Raw genomic sequence first — 20,632 nt, 5'->3', positions numbered from 1 at the left:
ACGTTCCATACACACTTCTGTCGGCGTGCAATAGAGCTGTAGCGATGGTTTACGTTTTATCACTTACGGTTGATGAGCTCGAGCGAGTTCCGCGGATAATGGTCCCGTCCAGTCGATCCGTCCACGTCGGTAACAATTTAATCTATACCTATCTCTAATAAGGATGATGTTTCTGCTGCAGTGTCTGTTTGTTGGTTTTTTTTTTTTTGGGGGGGGGGGGGTTAGCATCCTCTTTCAACCTAATACGAAAGGACCCTTGCAAAAATTGCGCAGATTTGGGGGGTCCAAAACTTGTTTCGGAGGCAAAATTAATGCAGTGCAATTCCCATTCACCTTTCCAAGAACATTTTTGTTTAGACCCAAATATACTTTACCAGACCTAATATTTTAAGGAAATCGTCGAAGCCGTTTTCGAGACTTTTGTGCAAGCAAGCATGCATACATACAAGCAAACAACATTGCTCATTTACGTCCTCATATAGGATAGGATTTTTCCTATAAATTGTACGTTAGACTATGGCAAACTTGGCTGTGTTTCGGCTGCTAATATGATGGTAATGTCTCAACAGTATGGTAGTATTTACATAATGATTATACAGGACCGAGTCTAAATTGCACGGAACAGTCGCTTATAACAGAACTGTGGGAATGTAACGTATAATGACGGGAACCGGAGAAAAACGCTCGTCTTATAAAACCGAGCATTGTCGTACAATGGGTATGTTTATTTAGTAGTTCCCTGTCTCAAACACTTTCATGTCCACGCCATTTGTTATTGTTTCATTTGCCGTATGGGGAAACTAATTATAATTTGATTAGTTGGAAAACTTGAGTAGAATTGCAGCACCTATTTTACAGGGATACCTATGTTCGTAACAATCTAAACCGAAGATTACCGATCTCGAGATTGATTCAACATGTGATTGAATAAAACCCAGTTTCCTATTAATTGATCCGTTTTTTGATTACCATGATATCAATATTCCAACTGAAATAAAACAACGAGGGTATGCAAAACATTTAAATCAGTGTCTGTAACATAATTCAGCTATAATATTATTCTTCGTATAAATAGGCCTACAAGGATTTGTAGGAGAAAGGTACTTGTCAAGGTTCTGTTGTTGTAGGCAAGGTTTGATTGTTTTAATATACTTCGATGGGTTTGTAGTTGTCCAACGTCTCAACTCGACATTGATGAAATTAGTTAAGAAATAACAATTTAATAATGACATTTTTTGACTCTCGTCATTTAGTTTTGAATATAAAATTTATCTACTTTTTATTTCATTACGACCGACTTTAATGCTTAGTATAGGCCTACTTAAAACCATTTCTTGTAATTATTTGTATTAAAATTACAAATTCAAAGATATTACTATATATTTCATTAATCGATACTACTACGTATTTCCTTGAAATGTTTCGCAGTAGACCTACACGTGTGCCTATAGGCAATTACAGATTCAGTCGAAGAGAGCCTCGAACGATATATACTACACTGTGCAATTTTTAATGTCACTTGACCTAGCTGTTTCCTCGAGCCTCTTAGAATTTCTGAATCGGTTGTATGGCAACTGTGGAGTTCAACAATAAAAGTGGGCGTTTTAAAGCGAGGCCTGTTGCTGGACGACGACACCGTCGCTGTGGCTGTGCGATTACTGAGGGAATTAGCTCTAATTAGGGACATTTACTGCACGCCTGTAGCCGTAGCGTATCCCATCTCCATTCAATGGAACTTCAAGGACAGAAGTGTTTAGGCACAGAAGGTTCAGTAAAGGAATTAAAAATGACTTAAGAGTCTTCCTTAGTGGAAGCCATGTTGGATTTCTTCCCCATAAGAACAATGTTAACTTTGGGTCCAAATATCTCATCAGCAAATTGTCATATAATTATGGATAAGGAGTTAAATTTAAGGAATTGCGGTCCTCTAGAGATTGACGTTTTTTATTTCACAATTTTTAATTTTTATAATGAATAATTGATTATTAATTAGCTTAAAATTAAGCTAATTATTGAAAGGAAATGAAAATGGATTTTCGAAATTCAAAAACCTCAGTCACGAGTCTATTATGTTAAAAATACAAATTATAAATTTCAAAGCTATATCTTAACAAATAACGCCGTTACGTGTCTACAAATGATGTAATGTTTAACATTGTTCTTATGGGGAAGAAATCCAACATGGCTACCACTAAGGAAGACTCTTAACAGTGGTTTTATATATATGCAATTACTGACCCTTAAAGATCCAATTCCTATGCGGTTACTGATACGACTGTGTGTAAGTATAGGCATACTTCTCCTTCTATTGTAAATTGAGAAGCCTATTTGTATATGTGCTTCATCATAGAAGTGCGCTTCGACCGTTTCTTTATTTTAGGGTGGATTTTACGATTAGTGCTTTGCCGTTTTGTAACAATACTAGATTAAAATACTCGTATCTTGCTCGTAATTAAATTGTTTGGTTGGGATAAAGACATTAAGAATAAGCTACGTTTTATAAATAGCACAGTTTTATGAATTAAAAACACATTTAATGATGATTAATATTTTAAGGAGCATGTCCAATTTATGTTTTTAAATTAGGATACAAAACAAAAATGTGTTCATAAACTAACGTTTTAGATGCTTTTTTCAGTCTATATGATCTATAGTAACGATTGGTAAGAGTGTCACTGCTAGCTAACTAAGCTAAGTTCTACAACTTGATAGGGGGATATTTTGACATCAGATCCAAACGGGTCGTGGTTGCTTCTTATCGACCGACGCCAAGTTGCTCCTAATCTTAGTTAAGAATAACAGTTATGTCGAACGTTGAGTGTCTAATTAAGTAAATGAATTCGCACAAAAAGTTGTCCTCAGTTATACTGAAGTGGCAGTAATGGGTGTAAGTGGTGTAGGCGAAGCTAGAGCCGGTGTAACAGGTGTGTGACTAGTGTTGCATAGATAACAGGTGCGACATGTACTAGGGACAAGGTTGGAACTAGTGTGACATACTACGGACAAGGTTGGAATTGGTGAAACACCTACTAGGAACAGGGCTGGAACAGGTGTGACATGTACTAGGGACAGGGCTGGAACAGGTGTGACATCTGCTGGGGACATGTTTGGAACAGGTGTGACACATTCTAGAAACAGGGCTGGAACCGGCGTGACACGAAATAGGGATAAGGTTGGAACTGATGTGACACTCGCTAGGGACATGACTGGAACAGGTATACTAGGGATAATATAATGTTGTCATCATTACAGTTTAGGAAACGAACTAAAAAAATAAATCTTGTAAGGACTATTTTTTACGTGGGTAGGCCTATTGCGTTCTGTGCTATAAAATTCAGGCATAGAAGTCTGCATTACTTGAAGTGTAGGTTAAAATGTTCACCTAATATGCAAATTTCGCTAGAAAGTGTTCCATAAACGTCGTCGTCGTAATGAACGGTAAGTGACTTGTGCTGGTGTGATTAGGTAGTCGTAAAACAGCCGTAAATATCGTATTGGAACATTGCAAGTGACAGCTGACTGTCAGACTCAGGCACGCTACGTCACTTACTAGTGTTAGACCGTGGGGTGAAGATGAAAAGTTGACAGGGGATACATATATGCTTATTTTTACCCATTACCGTGAGGTCAAACAGCTTTAATTTTAGGTAGGGTACCACATTGTAAAATGTTAATGGCTACTATTCGTACTAGTGTGTTGTAAATGTATTGTAAAATATTTCAAACTTCGTCATGAAAAACAACTCATATTATAAACAATATTTTCTTGAATTTGGTAATACCGTCCATAAAACATCCCAATGATTGGTCGAGCAGCACAAATAAGAATTAAAAAAGAGAATTTAGGCTACTTATGAAGGAAACGAGTATTTGGACCTTTGGCCTCAAAATATTACGGAAGGTGATAAAAATTCGTCTAATATCACCTTAAACTTATATTTACACTATTTATTTATAAGTGATTTTTTTGTTAAAAGTTCTTATTTTTGTGCTGCTAAACTAATCGATGGGCTCTTGAATGGACAGTACTGTATTACCAAATGAAAGACGTATTACCAAATAGTGTTCTTAAGATAGGTTGTTTTTCATCTATGAATAACGGTATACTGTTGACTCACAAGACGGCAAATACATATAAAATATGGTCGATCAAATCCGATTGGACACTCCAAACATAATCAAACCCAATACACTAACATAACTCATATATCCCCAAACATTTGTTACAATTTTATTGGACTTGGATATAGGGTAAAAGATAGCTACTTGGACAAATTGAAAGAAGTATAAGTTGTGCTATGAAGTACTCTGGGATAAAGTATATTAGTGGACTTTTATACTAGATTTCTGGAGTGTGGAGTGTTTTCCTTCTGGGTTACAGGTATTGCAACGTGTCTGCGAAACTACTCGGACTAGCTATGGAATGCTGAACATGTTTTAGCTATAAATAGTTTGTAGTACTGTAGAATAGCACAGTAATCAATTCCATCAATTATCTGTTACAGGTGGTGATCGTAGGCAACGGCGCAGTAGGCAAATCCAGTATGATACAGAGGTACTGCAAGGGGACATTTACCAAAGACTACAAGAAGACCATCGGCGTCGACTTCTTAGAGCGGCAGATAGAGTAAGCAAACAATACCAAATACCTGTGTAGCTAATTGAAAAATTTAATAAATAGGTACCAGGATTTACGTTTGGCTTTTGTGGACCCCGGACCAAGAAAACAAATAATAACGAAGGGACCCGTGCTTAAATTGCGCAGTTCAGGGCCCAAAACTTGTTCCCGTGGCAAAATGAATCCAGTGCAATGCCCTTTACCTTTACAAGATAATGTTTGTTTAGATCAGTTATTAGGTGACTACTTATTTGGAATACATTTGTTGATTTTAGATCTTCACTTTTAAGAGGGATTTAACTACCTCAGGTCACAGTTGTTTAAAAAGTAGCCTTTTCAAATACATTTTCATAAACTGTTTTGTCTCTTGTGTATAATCTGGGTGTTGTTAAACATTCATGTGAAGGAACAGCTGTAAAATTACATTTAAATAATTACTAGTTGCTCTGCCCGTGCTTCGCTACGGGGCGAGAATGCAGAAAAGAATAATTCGGTTTTACATTAAGATACAGTAATATATTATAAGAAACAGTTACAACACACTTAACAGGAAACATATTGGCAAAGGCTCTCGTGCTTAGTGATTATTTAAACGAAGATCTCTTAATGTATTACAGTACTATCATTTTATATAGTGTATAGCATTTTAAATCTATGCAAAAGTATAATTCATTGACCACATGGCACCAAGAAACTATTCTCCTTGTAAACAAATTAAATTAAATAACAGAACAGCATTTCTGACAACAGCTGGAGTTTCATAACAATGTTTGTTTCCCATGTTAATGTTATGGAGAAATACGAAACTTTAAAGGGCCCCAGGGCCTCACTCTCTAATTATTTCCCTAAAAAGAAAGTTTCCTGCACAACTTCAGGTTACGCTCTTACCAATGACATCAAAAACATGTCAATCGGTTCAGTAGTTTCGGAGGAGTAATTGTCACAAAAAATCTGCTTGCGTATTAAATAAGTACTAGTGTCCCTGTTGCTCGAATTCCAGCAATTGCTAAGTATGACAGGTGTTATTTTAAACCGAACAACAGTCATAATTTCTCATGATTCGACTCAAAGATTATGGTAATACGGTAATACTCAAGATGTACATAACAGATTATATCAATTTATCCAGGCTTTCTGGCTTTTTTCCATCGTAATATTTACGCCAACCCGAATTCAAATAGTAAATATTTCATTTCAACCAATTCAGTAAATGTTTATAGCAAACTGTTAAATTAACAAACTTATTGACTGTTTACAATTAACATATGTTCTTCTTCTCACTTTTAATTTTTGACAACAGCTGGAGTTTCATAACAATTTTTGTTTCCCATGTTAATCTTATGGAGAAATACGAAACTTTGAAGGGCCCCAGGGCCTCACTCTCTAATTATTTCCCTAAAAAGAAAGTTTCCTGCACAACTTCACGTTACGCTCCATCCAATGACACCAAAAACATGTCAATCGGTTCAGTAGTTTCGGAGGAGTAATTGTCACAAAAAACCTGCTTGCGTATTAAATAAGTACTAGGTGAAACCCGTCGAAATCGACGGTTATTTTCAAGGATTACGCTAATTCATCTAACTGTGATAAATTGAGTGAAATTGTACATATTTTGAGCATTTAGCATTGTTTAAAGATTAATAAGTGTAAAAACAATAATGATAGTTACCAAATATGGTTAATCATTCAATGAATAAAATATCTCCCATACTGTACGTCATCGGAGTTATTAGTATATTATCTGGTATCTCATCGTTTGGATTAAACTTTAAATAGTATTAAAATCGTATTGGTGGATCTTTTGTAGTTAAACACTTCCGTGATTTCATCAGTGTAATGCAGATTAATCTATGATTTTATTTGAAAAAATATCTGTTTGTTGGGAAGACACGTTCTAACTTCAACGGGAGATATCCATTACAGTGTAAGTTTGATTTTTCCTTCGTCACGTCGCGTCAGTTCATATCGTACTTCTGTGCTAATGAATAACCCTCTATCACAGTTTTGAGAAATTTGTTGTGGGGTTACTGTTAAAGCTGGAATTCTTTGACATGGGGGATGTCAGTTAGTTGTCTCAGTCATATAAATTACATAAAGTTGTCAATATAATCTCTCTACGGAATGTGAGGTGTAGTGGAATATACTTGAAGTGAAGTTGGCTTTTATTCTTAAACTGTTAGGGGCCTCCTCATTTATATGCGGCTTCATTGACAACAAATAATGCAAATGACATAGCAATGGGACATTTCCAAAAAGCAAAAATACTGTAAATTTGCTGTTACGTAAATATTGACGTTTACATGCATTATTAATCAACGTATCTTATAAAGGATGATGTGATCTAGTTTAAAAGGAATATGACCAACTGTCATGACAGTAGCTGCTTAATTTTCCAATGATTGAAAACATGTATGACAATAATCTCATGAACCTATGATGATCTGTCTAGAACAATATGATAAAAATAAAGACAAAAATGGTGAAAAGGGCAGTCACCAACCCGTAAAATAGATATAAGGTCAATAAGAAATAATTTTAAGAGTTACTGTGATAAAAGGATTTTCCACTGATTTCGTCATGGTATATATTGCAAAACATAACATGATACAGAAAAAAATTAATTTTAAAATCAGAAAATAACATTGCAAATGCTTCTTTTGGACAATCCAGTAACTCCCAATTAATGTGTCTTGTTTAAAATACAATTTACAAATTAACAGCTGTTTCATTAAAAAGTATTATCCACATGGCCAAAATGTAAACAAATCTGTAGAGGGATCTTTAAGAGTCTGTGGTACCTCCGCCATATTGGATTTTTAGTCCCATAAGAATAATGTTAAATTTAAACACAAACTACGGGTTTATTTGTTGGTGTAAAATTTTGAATTTGGTCTCAATTTAAAGAATGCTTTAATGCCTAGTGAAATATGAAACAATAAATTTATTTTTATTTTTAGATTCGTAGATTATTAAAAAAATATAAGTCGAAATTCATCACTATTTTTCAACCTATTAACGGACATTTTATCAATTTTTGCTTTCATATTCCCCTTCAAAATATTATCAAGTCCTTCATGTAAAAGTTTCAAATAGCTAAGATTTAAATTTCATGAATTAAATGTGTTTAAAGTCATGCATGTTTTCAAAGAAGTAACACGAGCGAGCCACTGATCAGCGCGCCGTCTGTCTGCAGAGCGCCGAACTACTACGACGGCCGAAGTTGAACCCCGCGTATTTTGAATTTAAAAATACTAGCTGTTACCCACAGGCTTTACCCCGTTTGACTTCAGAAGTATTAATAAAAGCATTTATTGGTTCAGTTAAGCTGAAATAAACAAAACAAAATAGGTACAGACATGCAAACCTAGGTGTCATCCCAAAATGAACATTGTACTGTATTTGATAAGGCTGTCATTGTGTTAAATGTTATCTTTTATTATCTAAAAAGTGTGGGCATTGTTTAAAATAAGTTGTCTTGTGATAGTATGAACCATGATGATGGTAGCTTACATAAAGTAAATGTATAATGTTCTCGTACCTAGGTGTAATGTGCTGTCAACACTTACATTCTGAACTCTTAACATAAAACTAAAGTATTTAGTGATATAGGCCTAACTCCAAACACAGTATGTGTTTAAATAATACTGTACGACTGGTTCATTTTTTTTTAACATATTTCCAATTCAGCCGATTGGCAATAGCCTACAACTCATGGATTGCTGTCACATCTGGAATCTGGTTATTGTTAGGCTCGGTCCGCCGCGCGGCACATCCCTCGCACCCGACTGACAATAGCCGCCAGTTACTCAGTACCTACTTGGCAATGAGGAAACCTGCCCATTTCTAAGAGGTGTAACACTTTGGTTAAAATCTTGGATTGGACCTCTGTCTGTACATTCTGTCATTCTGTCTGTGACGCCAAAATGTCATTTTACGCAGCATACTCCTAGAAAACTAGTGTAGGCCTACCGATCAACGTTCAAAGCATTTTTCTGTATTTAAGACTGATGAGAGTGTCTTTGGCTATATCATAGATAAAGCATACTTATGTTTTATCTATGGCTATATAAACATGGCCTCGCTTCTTTGAAAACAAAATAACGAACTATCAAAAAACACAATTTTGTTAGATTTTTGTCAAATTTCTCCCAATCTATCTATATATATATATTCTATATATCTTCTATATATACAGGGTGAGTCTTCTAAGCTGTCCTGAACAGATTACAGACGTACGGCTTGAAATACAGAGATGAAACAAAACTTTTCCCCACTAATTCATACCCAAGGAACAACGTAAAAATATCCTTGGGTATGAATTAGTGGGGAAAAGTTTTGTTTCATCTCTGTATGTCAAGCAATTCGTCTGTAATCTGTTTAGGACAGCTTAATAGAAGACTCACCCTGTATAATACGCTAAGCCGATTTTTGTGAACAGAACTCCTCCCTCATTTTTGGACCGATTTTGATGATGGAAGTGTCAAAAGAATGGTCCTGATCTGTAATTTTGCAAAGTGTTTTTATTTTTTTGAAATCTTTATTAGTTCGGGCTTGATCTTCCATCAAAGTTGTGCTGCAATCGCTGGAACATACCGCAAATCATGGTCCATAGCCCATCTCTTGGGTAGGCCCTACGCAGGCCTAATTATTCACAACCACATTTCGATAACGATATCGGTACTTTTCCCTAAAATACATAGCCTTCCTACTTAGGAAGTAAAACTACAAACGTCCAAAACCCCAGATTTGTGCGTTTTTAGTCACATTTCCTCCGAATGTTTGCTAGATATACCGATCATCGTTTAGAGACTACGTAATCTTTTAAATAAGACACCTTTGTTTGGATAAAGGTGGTTTCTTCAAACAGTCATTATTATGTTAACATTAAAAGTTACTTACAAATAATGCTATTAATGGGAAATAACTTTGATTTTCGAAAACTTTAAAAAAAAAACCAGGGAGATTAATAACTTTGGCACTGATACCACATCAAGTGAAAGATTTTTTGAACAAACTAACATGAATTTTTAAAGCCTTACGTTGTTAATGTATCAATGTTTTTTGGCCTGTGTATTTATTTATTTATATATTTGCCAACGGGATGACACCTATAATAAAGTTTGATTACAAGGACAGTTTGAATTAGTCGTAAGTACTATAGTTCTTTTCTCAACTGTAAACGTTGGTTTTTGGTACTGACTTGTACTTTTCCTCAGAACCGGTGGTAGCAGTAAGAATCATTTTTACGTACAAACACATCACTATTTATAGCTTAGTTATCGTTAGTGCTGCACCTTATTGCTTATTAAATTTAATTGATGTCTTACTGTATAATTTTTGCGTATAAAATTGATTTTGAATACACATTATGTCCGTTTGAAAGTAGTTTTTTTCCTTATGGCCTATTAAAAAGTTTTAAACTCGTCTAAATAATGTTAACTAGAGGACCTATGCTGCTCCGCAGCGTTAAAATAATTATTATATCCGAGAAATAATCAAATTTATAATTTTCGATTGAGTAATACAGTATCTTGAGCTTAACTGATTCAAACGATCAATAGCTAAAATTAAATACTATAATTTACTGATTATTTTGTGTCTAAAAAATATAGACATTATGAAAAATAATTTTTATATTGGTTATTCACCTTGCGTTTGCTTGAAACTCGTCCGATTTGAATAAATAATAGCTTAAATGAAAGCCAGTCTTTAACTGAAAGTTCTTAGACTAAAATATATAAAATTAAAATTTATAACTGGTAAAGGTACATCTTAAATTGAAGTAAGAATTATAAAATAAATCAAATTATGTGTTCTGGTCGTGTAATACTGTAGGTAAATATTTGTAGATGATTAGTGGCAGGTTTTGTGCGTGCATACCTTCAATTCGAGACCTCAATCATGAAAATCGGTCGGGTAGAAGAGCCAAACGAACTCAGAAAAAAAAAACCAAATTTATCTTCCATAAGAAATCTATGGATAGCAAATTTCATTTGCGTATACACCTAGTAGGATTATAGATAAATATATGCCGATGCTTGATGGCAAATCTGTGCGTGCATACCTTCAATTTGAGACCTCAATCATTAAAATCGGTCGGGTAGAAGAGCCATACGAACTCGGAAAAGAAAAACCAAATTTTTTTTAATATATAAGATATGGAAAATGCAGTGTTCAATGGTTGACATACCAGATTTAGTTAAACTGTATATATTATTTTTTAAGCTGAAATTCCCTTCTTGATGTTCACGTAATTTTTTTATGAACATTTGGATTTTCCTTGCAATCGATGATAACGGAAATTTCCTTAATAACCATACGCATAAGCTTGAATAACAAAAGACGTACATTAAACACTAATATGTAGGTATGTAGGTTTTTGCTTTTTCAGTAAATTGAAATTCAGCGAGTCTGTGTGTTTTCTGCAGTAGAGAAAGTATTGTGTCATTTACATCTATCTATAATATTAAAACGTAACAGGGGTTTTTTATTTCACGATTCTGAATCAACCACTCGACGGATTTTCATGATTTTTGTGTTGAAAGAAAGATAATTTTGAGAACTAGGGAATGTCGAAGCCATAATTTTAGTTTAGGGTCCCAGTTTGTTTATAGATTAAGTTATAATTTTTAAAAAGTCTAGCAGCCGACGCTAAGATTCTAAACTAACTTTTGGTATAATATAATTTGCTTTACTCTGATTTTGTCATTGATTATAAAAAATAAGTAAGATTAGTAGACCACCGAGATAAGTAACACCATCGATGTATACAAGTCGAGGGTCTGTACACGAGTCTTAAAAAAAGGGATATGCAAATTATTTTACTGCTCAACCTTTTGAGGAAGGTAGGAAAATCACAATTTTTACATGTTTTAATTCATCTTGGTAGCTTTATGTTTACAATTAATGTTTTTGAATGCTTAAACTTTGTTTGGATCAGGCCTGGAAATATTGATGTCATAAAAAAGGAGATCAAGAATCATCACAAATCACGGTTTTAAATTACCACCACAACCTCAGACGGGTTTTATGCAAATATATACAGATGAATGACATAGATTGAACATAACGTCATCATTGACCTAGGATACTGCAATTAGATTAACCATCTTTTTATGAAATCTAAAAATTTGTTTGGCGTGTGTTTGTTTAGTTGTGTTTACGTTTGGTGGCGCTGATGTATGCAAAATATCACTTTTATTTCAACTGAATATTTTATAGTTTAAATAAATGAATATGGGGAATTACGATGTACATTGATTCAATGAGGGTGGTTTAATTATCAAGGATATTAGAACTGATAACGGTGGATAATCAACATAGACAATTAATTACGTCACTAGCTTTACTAGAGTGTTAACTTTTTAAATTCCTTCAACATGTGATTCTTTTTTTAAATGAATATTATTTTATTTTTGACTCAGCTGTTTACAAAACAAACTATATGTTGTTGTTTTTACTTTACTTTATTTACACTTATTTTTTAGCAATTGATGCAGTGAAATTGATATAAATGATATGTGTGGACGATTCGTTTAATGATATCAGGACACCAACGTTGTATTATGTGTACTGTGAATGTTATTGGATGTTTTCGTTTTATTTTATGGAGTTTCTATTCAGACCTACTGGAAATTGTGTATAGTATGAGAAATTGTATAGTGGTGATATTGATTATGGAAGAGGCAGGTATGCGATGGAAGATGATATCGTTGACTAGGCCTATACACTTCTCACTTTGATAATTACTCTTTCTACTGTAGGCTGCAATAAAATTTGTCTTTATACGTGTAAGCTAGCTGTTCTGAATTATACACAGTTTTAACTGACTACTCCCGTACGTAGGACGGGCTAACACCTCGTACAAAATTAAAATAAAATGATATTCAATTGGGTTACAGAAAGTGCTTAGTTTGTGTTTAAAAAACTATACCGATACTTCATTTTATCGATTTCCGTATGTGTCATCAACATCAATATTAATATTTTGATGTCTTCTACCTTCGTGTGCTCTATCTGTGGGATCGAGTTGTCGAAACACAACGACTGTTGGCTGTAGCTGGTAGGTAACGAGCACCCGGGGTTTGGGGTCTAGAAGTGAAAGTTTTGCTCGGTCGATCACAGGGGTAAACACCCTCGGCCGCCGACCTAGGACCCAACTCACACACCTGTCACCCAAGCGCGGGAACAACGTTCTGTCTAAAACTGGAAAAACAACGTCCTGCTTTAAACCAAAATGACCTACGTAGTTTGGACCAACTCGGCCCAGCGCGCCACCGTCAGTTCGAACCAAGGCCCTAGGTACCACAGACTCTTAAAGGCTTCTGGGGCAGAGCCCTAAGGGAATTTACTTCGTTTTTCTTTTGATAACCCATCTACAGACCAAGACCTTTCTTTTGACACCCCTACCAAGTTGCTACGCCCAGCCGTTCTCTCAAATTACTGGAGACAAAGTTTCCAATTAAATTTTTAGATTCCCCCATGTTAATCTTATGGGATAAAATCCAACTTTGATGGAAGATTCTTCCCAAACTAATAAAGATATCAAAAAACAAAAAACACTTTGCAAAACTACAGATCAGGGCAATTCTTTTGACATTTTAATCATCAAAATCGGTCCAAAAATGAGGGAGGAGTTCTGTTCACAAAAATCGGCTTAGCGTATTATATATATAGACTAGTGGTCGTCCTGTGGTCGAAACTCGACCAAAAATAATTAATGTATAGACTTCTCTATTTTCTCCCCACACTGTAAATAAAACATGTGATTGGAATTTCTTCCATTTGTTTTGATTTTCTGTTTACATTTTGTTGTTATTTCGTCACCATCATGGCAACCCATATGATCCATGTGAATTTTTTGAAGTTTTTAAATTCATTTTTTGTGCTTATTTGTTAGCCTATTTTAATTTTTAAAGGCATTCTGCACATCTACAGGAAAATATCTTTCCAACAGTATGCATAGATTTTCCCTGCGATGCACACGAGCTGAGAAAAAAGGTTTTAAAGAAACATGCTTGCCTATTAATATATAGATAGATAGATTATAAAGAAAGTTGGTCAGCATAACTGGATCTTTGAAAATGGACTCTAGAAATCAATTACGTGGGGGGGGAGCCAAAAAGGAAATTCCTTTTTAATTGTCATTTGCAGGTGCGCTAGATCATAAGCTTTAAAATGACACCTCAAAAATCTGTTTTATAGGATGGCTGGAAAAGGGACATAAACAGAGAAACCCCTTACTGTAATAAGTTTATAGATATAGATAGATAGATGGATTTTGTATATTGAGTGAACAATAGTTGTTGCGAAGCTTCACACAATTTGCAGAAAGACTTCCGAGTCATGATATTGTCCCTAATGAAAACATTACATCTATACCTCTATACTATTATATAAAAATCTAATGGTGTCTGTATGTGTATTACTATTTAACGTAAAAACTACTGAACTGACTGGGCTTAAAGTTTACAAAAATATAGCTACCATACCAAGGATGGTCATAGGACTATTCACACTTCGATACTGACCGTGGGCCATTAGGTGGGTTTCTGATTCAGATATTAGCGCTAGTGTAATATTTTTTATCGAGGATAATGTAAACACATTGCTCACATCTTGCCCACGACGGATTTAGTTTAGAGGACAACTGTAAAACGCAACTTGAATATTTTTAATCTGAACATAATATTTTGTTTGCGTCTACCTACCATATAGGATCTTGATGAGCTTTTGACAATCACAATATATTGGATTTGCGTTTGATTAAAGACCACATGCAAGTGTAGGTATCGAATTTAACATTGTATTCGAGGACTTTGATGTCCAACAACGTTGGTATTCCAGTCGAGGAGACTCAACAGACACATAACGACAAGACAAGAATCGAATGTGTCATGTGTGCGTGTCGTGTGTGTTAACTGTCACTTGTGTGTGTCGCATGCACAATGTGAGCCAGTTGCGGCTGCAACCCGTCAAGCGTTCAATTACGGACTGATACAAATTATTTTGAACTACTGTATAGACCAGTCAACTTTTAGTGCTTTTAGTGCTTTGAGTTATCCAAACCATGTCACTAACTTGTGATCCGTCGGGCCAAATATTCTTTGTGGTGCAAAGTTATTTTAGACTGTAATGAATAAATTCATAGGTCGTCTTTTTTAGTCCAAACCATATGAATAAAATGTAAACTCCCCAGTAAAACTCATCCCAGTGACCTACCAGAAGACCCCTGATTTTCCTAATATTAAAAATATTTTAAATTGTCATCTCCTGACTCTATGCAGTTATTCTGGGAGACGTTTGATACATCCAACATTTTTTTATTTTTGTTTAAAATCTGTAAAATAAATATCATTCCACATAGTAATTTACTGTGAAGCAACTACGGGTGTCTCCGCTACATTTAACATGAGTCTATGTACCGTAACCCTTCATAACCTGCTGGGTACCTGCTCCGACCGGTAATATTTTGCTCCAAATCACCACTATTAGTATTTATAAAATGTAAAATAACGACTGATATAAAATTTAGCCCAACCATCGGCTACAACTGTTGGTTTTCAATAAGTGGGTGTTAACTGGCGGGTTTGGCAGTGTTTCGCGATCGTTTTCGGTTGTTAGACATCGTTGGAGCGCGGTTTACATGACACATAACACAACACTGGACAGTGTGTCAGTGTCAGGTCGTTAAAGGTCCCGTTGTGGTATGAAACAGAAAGGTCGGGTAGGGTTTGTACCCGTAAACTAATGTAGGGCACAAGGTAGATATTGTGTTGGATGATATTGTTAGGCGAGGTTATATTGTGACAATTTGGTGTTTCGATTTCAGAGTTGTCTGTAGAATTTAATTCAACTTTGTAATATGTTTGTGACACTAAAGTGTCTCTGGAAAAAGAAAGAGTCTTCTTTAGGCTATCGACGGTTGCGTGGGTCTTAATTGACCAAACATCTCGAGGCAGATATTTTTGACGGAAGTTTTCCGTCAGACAGCTCAAATTATTGTTTTAAGTCGCTTAGCGAAACCTGTTGCAGGAAAAGCAGTAACGAATGTGCGCTTATCTATATGGGTTTTTGGGAGGGATTGAAACTGTTTTTATTTTTGTTTATTTATGTTAATAGGATTACGCTATGTTTAGGACTCAAGTCGTATAATACCTTGAAGGACGATACGGATTGCCTACAATGGCATTTTATGTTTAAAGTTTACTACGATAGATGTGTGTATTAAAAGAATACATGTTCAAAATTGAACTAATCAAACTAAGAATTTTGTTAAAACAATAACTTCGCTGGTGATCATACACATCTGAAAATGCAATTCATTACACAACCCAATCCAGGTTAAACATACTAAACATGACGGTTAGCACTGCATAATTGAACGTTTGCTGAGAAAACTCGTCCGTGTTGGCTACTCGCCATACTAGTGTCGTTCTCACACCTCTCAACTATTAGCAGCATTGATATACAGACATAAACTCGCCACCCTGTAATACAGTCATCGCTGGTCCAGTGTAAGTCCAAGTTTGCATCTCAAGTGATGTGATTGAACTGATGGTAATTGGTTGTCTAGGAAATGCAATGTTACAGATCGTTCGCTCCCGTTATTTTGTTGATGTTTGGTTTCATATATCTTTGTATATCCCGCCTTCACATCTAGCTCAAGTTCGGAGCTGTTTTACACACTTCAAGCTAGTCCTAGAGGGTCGCGGAATTATCACATAGATACAATCCTTTGGTGATTGGTGGGATTTTAACCTGGGACCTCGGGCTCCCAAGCCCCGCGCTCTACCACTAGGCCAGCTCGTTCCCCTGAATGAAGGAATGAAGTTCTTAAACACAAAGTGAGGCAACGTTGTGTGAGAGGCAATTCCCTTTTTAGACGTAGCTGGACCTAAAGTTTTAGCACAGCTCTTCACCGGGTCATAACGTAATTTGGTGATTACGTAGCTAAACGTAATTGTTGTTTGGTGGAATTCGAACCTTGGTATCCAGATAAGCTTAGAGCTCTCCACCATAACGTCCAATAAATATGGACTGTATTATGTATATAGTATGAGAGATATACGTGTTCTTCTGTTAGCAGGACGACTCTCTTCCTACGACCCTTCATCTTGAGCGTAATGATGTATGAGTGTAGGGATCCAGGCCACCAGTCGTAAATTCAGGGTCCATATTTATATAGTCTAACCTAACCTAACTTAACCAAACTTCTATATGTGGATTAGGGCCAGAGGTGGCCGGTTCTCCTGTTCCCAAGATGTAGAAATGGATCCAGTGTGGTTCATAATTTATGGGATCTTTTTATTGAATACTTTTGAATTATGCTCTCCACCGTACCAGCATGTGCCTAAGGATGAATGTCTCGTTTAGTGCCTTTTGAGGATTGGATTCATATAATAATTAAATACCGAGCAAGTCAAGACGACAAGTTTTAGGGTTGAAATTAATTGTCAACTTTGTTTATTGTTTCGCCCTAAACAGATGATCTGACAGATGAGTTTCAACGTCTGCTCAGAACTGACATTGAATTGATAAATGCGTAACTTATGACCAACGGTATGGATTCAGACCTTGAAATAGAAAGAAGCCCTGTATTACCGAGAGTTCAACAACAGAAAACGTCGATTGTAGCAACAGGTTAGAAAGTTGTACAAACTGTGAATTCGTGCGTCTATCGATGTTGTGATTGTTGTGTTTTCCGTAATGAGGAAGAGGCTGGTCCTTGGACGTGTTTTTGGATATTCCTCCTTCTAGTCACGCATCACTAACGGCCGTCACGCAGTTAGTGACGTCAGTTGTAATGCATCTTAACCCCCATAACTCTAGACCTTCCTCGTTCATGTATTTGTAACCCATTGAAAACGTCGAATTGCCCTAGTACAGAATTAAACCCCAAAGAAGGGAAGATTATTTGGTGTCGATTATATTGACGGGGTAGCACGATAGTAGATGAGGTTGCCTGTTCGATCCTAAACAAAGTGGAGACTTGAGTTTGATTTTGGCACGGAACTGTGAGATTTACATAGTAATTGACTATGAAAACACGTCAAAACATTGTATAGTGTAACACTGGACCCGAATATTATACCTAGTAAGATGTCAGTGATTGCAGCAAGAGTTATAAGTCCATAGATAGGTACCGCTAATGTAAATGCTACTTTAATTCAAAACATGATATCAATCATGCACTTTCCCTACAGCGTATACAATTTCTTTGGTATCAGAAAAAATATTTCGAGATGGTAAATAACTCTTCAGCGGCTGTTTAAAATTAACGAAATTAATATTGCTCTTATGGTGGGCAAATCCAAGATGGACGTTGGCTTCCATGAACTCCCTTGGAAATCAATTAAAAAAACAAAGAACATTTTTAATCTCATTGTATACAAGAAAATCGATGGTTAGAAGCACACATGTAGTATGTCCATTTTTTTGCAAAATGAGATACCGCTACCACTGAATTGGTGGAGTCTTCATCTTTCCAACTGTACACTTGTTATATGTCCAATATAACCCAACAATTTTAAATAAATAACAAAAGAAAATACAGAGTCTTGAGTATTGACTCATTATAAAGTGCACACTTGTGTTATGTCCTTAAGTTTTACAGAGTAATAGTAACTTTATTACTGGGTATCTTGGCTCGTGTGCACACACATCTTATGTCCGGACGTAAAACTCTTGTGCAGAAGAATATGTTGTTGTGTTGCTCACACAGGGTATTACACAACTGGACATGGAACTGTTGTGCAGTAAGATTTTATTCCTCTGTGGTCAAGCAGCTGATTGTAAGTACATACCAGATTTATTTGTATGCACACATGCCACATGTCCGGGACATAAAACTGTTGTGCAGAATACGCTTGTACTTTAATTCCAACAGTTCGTTAAACATCTGGACATGGAACTGTTGTGCAGTAAGATTTTATTCTTCTATGTTGGCTTTATCAGTTTTTAAAGAAAGGATTGTTTAAAAATGGATCCTAAAAGTCGAAGATTGAAGATGTTGGAGATTTTAAAGCGGAATACAGATGGAAAAGCTCATCACAAACTAGTTACAAAGGTGTAAAATAATTAAGCTTTGCTATGTTCTCCTACAGGTAAGCCAGAAGTGCTAAAAAGAAACACAGAATGTATGTCAAAAGTTCCTTTGTGCCTTATTTCAGATAAAGTCTCAAATAATTTAACTGGCTTTGGAAAAAACATCTTCAAGTGGAGTATTTTTAGGAGAAGATAATAGGAAAGGCAGGCCCGTTCCAAATGCTTCAAAGCCTGAGGAAATAGAACATGTTAAAAAAACATAGACAGTTTCCCAAGGATGGAGTCGCACTATTGTAGGAAAGACTCCAAAAAAACTCTATCTCTCTCCAGAGTTAATTGTTTCTGAACTTTACAGATAGTATGTAATGAGTTTGCACAAAGAAAAACATAAATCCTGTAAAAAATGGTGTGTTTCGTTCAGTGTTCAAATCCTATGATCCTCCCTTGACAACGTTTGTCCCTAAAAAAGATCAATGTTCCAAATGTAATCAGTATCGGGCTGCTGAAGATAAAACTAAATTTGGTAAGGACTACGAAAACAAACAAGGCAAAAAACAGAAGCAATGGACATGAAGAAGAAAGACGTGAACACTAATGAACAAGATCAAGTAACAGCTACTTTTGATTTACAAGCTGTGTTGATGGTACCATTTGCTGGGGACTGTCAAATTTACTATATACGGAAACTTTCTGTTTACAATTTCACAATTTTAGATTCTAATTCAGATGGATTCTGTTACGTATGGGACAAGAGCAATGGAATGAAAGGTTCAAGTGAAATCTGTACAGGCCTTACCATATACATGAAAAACCTACCTACTCATGTCAAACATGTTACAACCTATTCTGACACATGTGGAGGGCAAAACAGAAATCAGTTCATAGGCTCTGCAATGTTGTATATTGTAAATAAGACAAACATTGAAACTGTGGAAATGTAGTACATGGAACCTGGCCACACGTACTTTGAAGCGGATTCCATGCACTCTACAATTGAGAGCGCACGTAAAAACACAAAAAGATTTACACGACTGAGGAATGGGGTGTACTTCTTGAGATGTCTAGGAAAAACCCCAAACCTTCCAATGTTAAAATTCCAAACTATATTGTAATGACTTATGATCTAACAAGCCTAGGCAAACTTGTCATCCAAAATAGGGCCATCAATACTAAAGGAAAAACAGTTAATTGGTTGAAATTGAAATGGCTGAAGTTTGACAATTAATTGATTAAAATAAATTAAATTGATTGTAAATTAATCAGTAAATTAATTGATTACTGATTGATTAATTATAAAATATAAATTCAAAATGTTTTTTTAACTTTCATGATACAAAATTTCATAATTATTCTGCAATGAATTGTGTAAAAATGCCAAACCAGCCCTTTAATCTCTGTTATAGATTTAATATTATGTTTTTATTTTCTACTGTTTTTAGTCACATGTTTTTTTTTTACTAATACTTGCTATTAATGATTAATAATTGAAAGTTGTCATATGGTTTAATAAAATAGAATTCTTATTATGTTCAAAACAGAACAGGAGTTATTTTATTATCTAGAAATCTAAACTATTCATTTTAAACAATCTATTTTTAGACACTTTATGTTATGCACAGATGTTTTATGTCCGTGGTTCCAGGTTTTCTTAGTGCACAAGAGTTACGTGTCCGACTTCTTCCAAAATATAATTTAATTTCTCTCAAAGTAGACTAAATAAGGGTAAACAACTACTTAAAACATAAAATATATTAAATGGGCATTCATATTTCACCCTAGTGTATTAAGTACAATTAAGGATTTTAAAAACATGTTAGAAACAAAACTTCTTTTTGCGTTTCCCGAAAGTTTGGTAAAATGGACATATCATACGTGTGTTTCTAACCATCGAAATATAATCACTTTGGTGTTTGAAAAACTATTTTTGGATGATAATTAACTCTTCAGCAGCTGTTTGAAACTATCCAA

The 20,632-nt window shown here is 35.2% G+C and overlaps 1 protein-coding gene across 1 annotated transcript in view; it reads left to right on the top strand.

The window, feature by feature from the left end:
• The window catches only part of LOC129005229 (ras-related protein Rab-23-like), a 69,397-nt gene that overhangs the window by 32,606 nt on the left and 16,159 nt on the right, over nucleotides 1–20,632 (top strand). Inside the window, exon 3 of the mRNA XM_054434065.1 lies at nucleotides 4,506–4,627. Coding sequence (XP_054290040.1) covers nucleotides 4,506–4,627 — 122 coding nt within the window. The remainder of the gene's footprint in view (nucleotides 1–4,505; nucleotides 4,628–20,632) is intronic.

The sequence above is a fragment of the Macrosteles quadrilineatus genome, unplaced genomic scaffold (genome assembly GCF_028750875.1).
Source record: "Macrosteles quadrilineatus isolate MER2022 unplaced genomic scaffold, UCM_ALF_1.0 Scaffold_17__1_contigs__length_3442018, whole genome shotgun sequence".
In the NCBI taxonomy this organism is placed as follows: domain Eukaryota; kingdom Metazoa; phylum Arthropoda; class Insecta; order Hemiptera; family Cicadellidae; genus Macrosteles; species Macrosteles quadrilineatus.
Note: the sequence above shows the minus strand (reverse complement) of the source record. Positions and strands in the feature narration are given on the sequence as shown.